The sequence below is a fragment of the Apis dorsata genome, unplaced genomic scaffold (assembly GCF_000469605.1).
Source record: "Apis dorsata unplaced genomic scaffold, Apis dorsata 1.3 scaffold_82, whole genome shotgun sequence".
In the NCBI taxonomy this organism is placed as follows: domain Eukaryota; kingdom Metazoa; phylum Arthropoda; class Insecta; order Hymenoptera; family Apidae; genus Apis; species Apis dorsata.
In genome coordinates this window covers 211,232-215,617 of record NW_006263380.1, presented here as the reverse complement: position 1 = coordinate 215,617, position 4,386 = coordinate 211,232, and the positions used below count along the sequence as shown (strand labels likewise).

Here is a 4,386-nt window from a genome sequence, read left to right as displayed (position 1 = left end):
CCATCCTCCGTTTATCTCCGGATGGATGGTTGTTGTAAAAAAAAAAAAAAAAAAAGAAAGGAAAAAGAGGATCGAGAATACATCGACGAAAAATTATTGGAAGGGTATAAAGGAGATATGATTCGTCTGATGAAACTACTCGGTCACTTCCAGTCCAGTTTCTCCTCCCCCTCTCTCTCTCTATTATTTTTACTCCCTTTTTGTCTCGATCGTATTTCATTGGCGCGTGAAACTACGGATATACCGCAGCAACATTCGATTCGAGATTTTTCTCACCGTTTCTTTCGGGAATATTCGATCATCAACAACAACAACAATAACTGTATCGAGTGTACTCATAGATTTACACGTATGTTCGTGTAAAAAGTTTAAAACAAGCGTACTACTTGCGGAATAAAACTCATAAATTTTACAAACGCTCCAGTTTTCTAACTACCCAATATCGCCCTTATTACTCTCCGCAAATCGGTTTATGGCGTCCGAGTTTCGCACGAGATGTTGGTTCGCATCTTGGACCAAGCCTCGTGCCAACTCACGCAAACTCCACTTTCCGTTTTCTTCATCGAACCATTTCCCCCCGTCCTCTCCTGCTCCGATAATTTTATTCAAACGGTCATTCGATTATTTTTCTTCTTCCCTGCTGCTTCACAACGTTTTATACGACTCGTATAAGGATCTTTTCGGTTTCGCGAAGCAGTTTGAAAAAGTTGCAAAGTCCCGGACCGTTGCATCACCTTTAAATTTCCGTCTCATCACGTACGCTCGTTATCTTTCTCTCTCCTCGGGCGAGAAGTGTTCTTGTGAATCAATCGAAACGTAGCGTCGGAACACACACTCAATACCTACAGTATACACACCCTTTTCGTTTTCACTTGTGATCGCTCAATATTTGCCCACTAGACCAATCGTGATCCAATTTCCTCGCATCTTTTGCCTTTAGTTACGAGCCTATATATAACTGCATATAATTGTACAATGTCTTCGATGCTTCGATTCTACCCGCCAATGCGTTATTCGTTTCCATCCGGTTTGATTAATTCGAGCGTAACCGCGGGTGGAGAAAATGAGGATCTCTCGCTTCGTTTCGGGATTAAAATCGGGAGAAAATCGATTTCCATGGTGTTGATCGAACGGAAATTTCTTATGGTTAATCAAATTCTTCTTTAAAATTAATCAGGAATAGTCGTTGGCCTGACGTTATTAATAATAACAATTGTTACTAATAATAACAAATGTTGATATATTATATATAATATATTGTTCGAGATATTAAATAGAGTAGGGAGGAAATTTTTTTCGTTTGGAACCACTATTTTTATTTAATTCAGCAAAGTTTCTTTTACCAGAAATCTTATATATATATATTATTTAGAAGTTAGAAATATCACGTGATTGAGATTTCATCTTTCTAAAAATTCTTTCCAACTTTTCATAAAATTGGGAATACAATGAAATTCGTTTGAAATACTTCGATGTAGAAAAGTTTCCGTTTTTAGATGCTTCAACTTTCAAAGAAAAAAAGAAAATTCAACGCAGGATCCTTCAATTTTCCTCATCATTAGGAGGAAGATTTCTATTTTTAATACAACATCTCAATTTTCTCAAAAAAAGGAAGAAAGTTTGTACGCAAAATTCTTTCAATCTTTTTTCTAAAATGCTTTCACAAATCTTCAACATCCTCTTTAACAATTCTCGATAGACTTCCCTACTACCCCTCTTCTTCAATTCGAAAACGAATACAAGAAAACCTTTCGACACACGCTTCCCACGAAACCCCCAAAAGAATATATCTTTATCTCGCTCGACAAAACGACCGATTGAAACAGCGAATAATTCCATTTTTCTTTTTTTTTCCCCACCCCAAGAAACTCGGCTGTATTAACCGGCTGAGTCATTCGTATTTCCATTGCAAATTAAACGCGGTCCCAATTAAATTACAACGACAGCTCGTCCTGTCAATGCTCGCGTCGACGTCGTCGAAACGCATAAATCACGCGATCTGGGTCGACCAGTCGCGGCTGACCTTGCCAAAGTGGCGGCTGCGAAATCCGGAAACATCGATAAGCGCTAACCCAATTCGGTGGATACGCAGAACTTATTATTGCACCCTTACCGTCAACTTCTCCTCAACACGAGTGGGATACACGAGTATTTTATCGCCTTTTGCCTTGCACGATGCTAACAGGATTTCGATCCAAGCGATTCGCCAAGGTTTTATCCTTGGCGATTCTCGTTATTATTGATCGCATATTATCGCTCGAAAGTTTAGTCGTTTTCGAGAGCTTTGACAGAGATTTGAGATACTTCAGCCCCAAGATGGGTCAAAGATGTTATCAAAGATGTTAAACATCGAGAGAGAAGATTTACGTTGAAATGGTTAAAAAAAAAAAAAAAAAGGGGGAAGGAATTTCTTGGAATAATATAGCAGCGTGATCTGAAATATCGATGGCATTAGAGTTTATTCGAGTTTAAGCGATATTGTGATTTTTAAAATTTAAGGGGATGCTGAATATATTATGTCTGCGAACCCGTTCCTCTTGTAAATCTTTTCCTAAAGTGACAAAGACAAAGCGTTCGCGACTTACTCGACGAAAGATGTCGCGTTCACGAGGACGTCTATCGCAAGACAAGAAGTCTCGTCGAGCCGCTTTCGTGTCGCTTTCAGGGTGTAGATAAGTTGAGGAAATTAACGAGTTTCTTCTCGAGGTTGATTACGCGTCTTAAAATCTTTACGAAACGTGTCAGGAACAATTATAAATCTTATCATCGATAAGAGATGTGTATTCTTAATTACTATAATGTAACCCTTGTTTAACCCTTATATCTCGCTTATCGTATCACGCGATATTTAATAGTTTAATAAGTTGAATGAATAAACGATACATCGTTACGAATATTACAGAATTTGATCGTAACAAAATCTCAATTGGATCCCCAATAAAGGGGGAGAAATATTATTATTTAAAACCAATGCGATCGCGGTTGAAAAATGGCTCACCTGTTCAGCACGCGGCCTAATCTTCTCCTCCTGCTCCTTGGTGAGGTCCTCGACGAGATCGTGGAGGAGCCTGATGTCTTGGGGGCTGGGGGAATCGACCCTGCCAGCCCCCACGCTCATCGCACTGTGGGGCGCCAGTTCACAAGAGTCACCAACCTCGCCCTCGGTACCCTTCTCGCTATCCTCCTCCCACCCCTGATCTTTCTCGGACCACCCCTGCTCACTGTCGGTCACCCTTTCGTCGTCATCGCTCATTTAGAGCATTCGAGCAGCTTTCATGCGATCTCGGACTCTCACAACACTTTTTTTCCCTTTTTTCACCAACGATATGCAACAGTTTTCGAAACGAGGGATCTACTCGAGCATTTCGATTAATTCATTAATTAATTAATTCTTCTTCACAATCTCTTCCGCTTCTCTTCGATATCGATGCTATTCGATATTATTTCGTTGCGAAGGAAAAGATCTCGATTCCTATCTCTTTCTTTCTTTCTTTCTTTCTGTTTCTCTTCTTTTTATTAATATTTCTGTACTTCTAAATTCAAACTCTTTTCGAACATCGTCAAATTCCCTTGTGCTTTGTATGCAAATATTTAACAAATCCAAACTTGGTTAAGTTGCGTATAGACTTATATTTTATCGATATATATATGTGTGTGTATATATATATATATTGTATAGGATATCTTCAAAAAATTTACTCGACTGAACAAAATTCCCTCGATTTAATTGACTGAGTAACTCCCTTCTTCGACTGTCATCGAATAACACTTCTCTATCCGCGCGAGAGATTCTTACAAAGATGCTCACAATGTCCCGTAGGAATCGGTGCGCTGCGAGGTTTCCGGCTTATTGTCGAGTTGAGCAGTGATCGTGCACAGAACACTTGAGGAGGATCGAAGCGTGTCTTTAAACGTCGTCGATACACGCGGCTGTCTCTCCTCCACCTCCTCCTCCTCTTCCTCCTCCTCCTCTTCCTCCTCCTCCACCTCCCTCAACGAGGATCCTCATTTTCCTCGAGAAAGGAAAAAGTCACTCCCCCCCAGAGGAGCGTATGCGTGTACAACGGCCTCGTACAGTTCCGTTTCGTCGCACTCGATTATCAAAACTCGATCCTCCGCTACGCACCCCTGCTACGCAACCGACCGATTCTCGTCATCGTTCTCGAACCTCATCGTCGAACTGGAATCGTTCCACGTATCGAATTTCCCGCGTGGACGAGGCTTTACTCGCCCGATTTTCCGCGGAGGGCATTGCGTCCCGTGCAGGCAATTGCGGGAACACGCGCGCCACTGCACGCGTCCCCGGTGCACGCGGCGGCCACCCTCGAAATATACCACCCTCGATTCTGCGCGACGTGGCCGGCCTCGCCGCACACGAAAGTGGGA

General features: G+C 41.6%; 2 protein-coding genes across 2 annotated transcripts in view; both read right to left on the bottom strand.

Moving 5' to 3' along the window:
- Window positions 1–3,356, bottom strand: part of LOC116184978 — a 23,342-nt gene extending 19,986 nt beyond the window's left edge. The window contains exon 1 of the mRNA XM_031508240.1: window positions 2,999–3,356. Within this exon, the coding sequence (XP_031364100.1) occupies window positions 2,999–3,253 (255 nt within the window). The 5' untranslated portion in view covers window positions 3,254–3,356. The remainder of the gene's footprint in view (window positions 1–2,998) is intronic.
- LOC102679147 (potassium voltage-gated channel subfamily H member 6) overlaps window positions 1–4,386 on the bottom strand; it is a 105,118-nt gene that overhangs the window by 39,366 nt on the left and 61,366 nt on the right.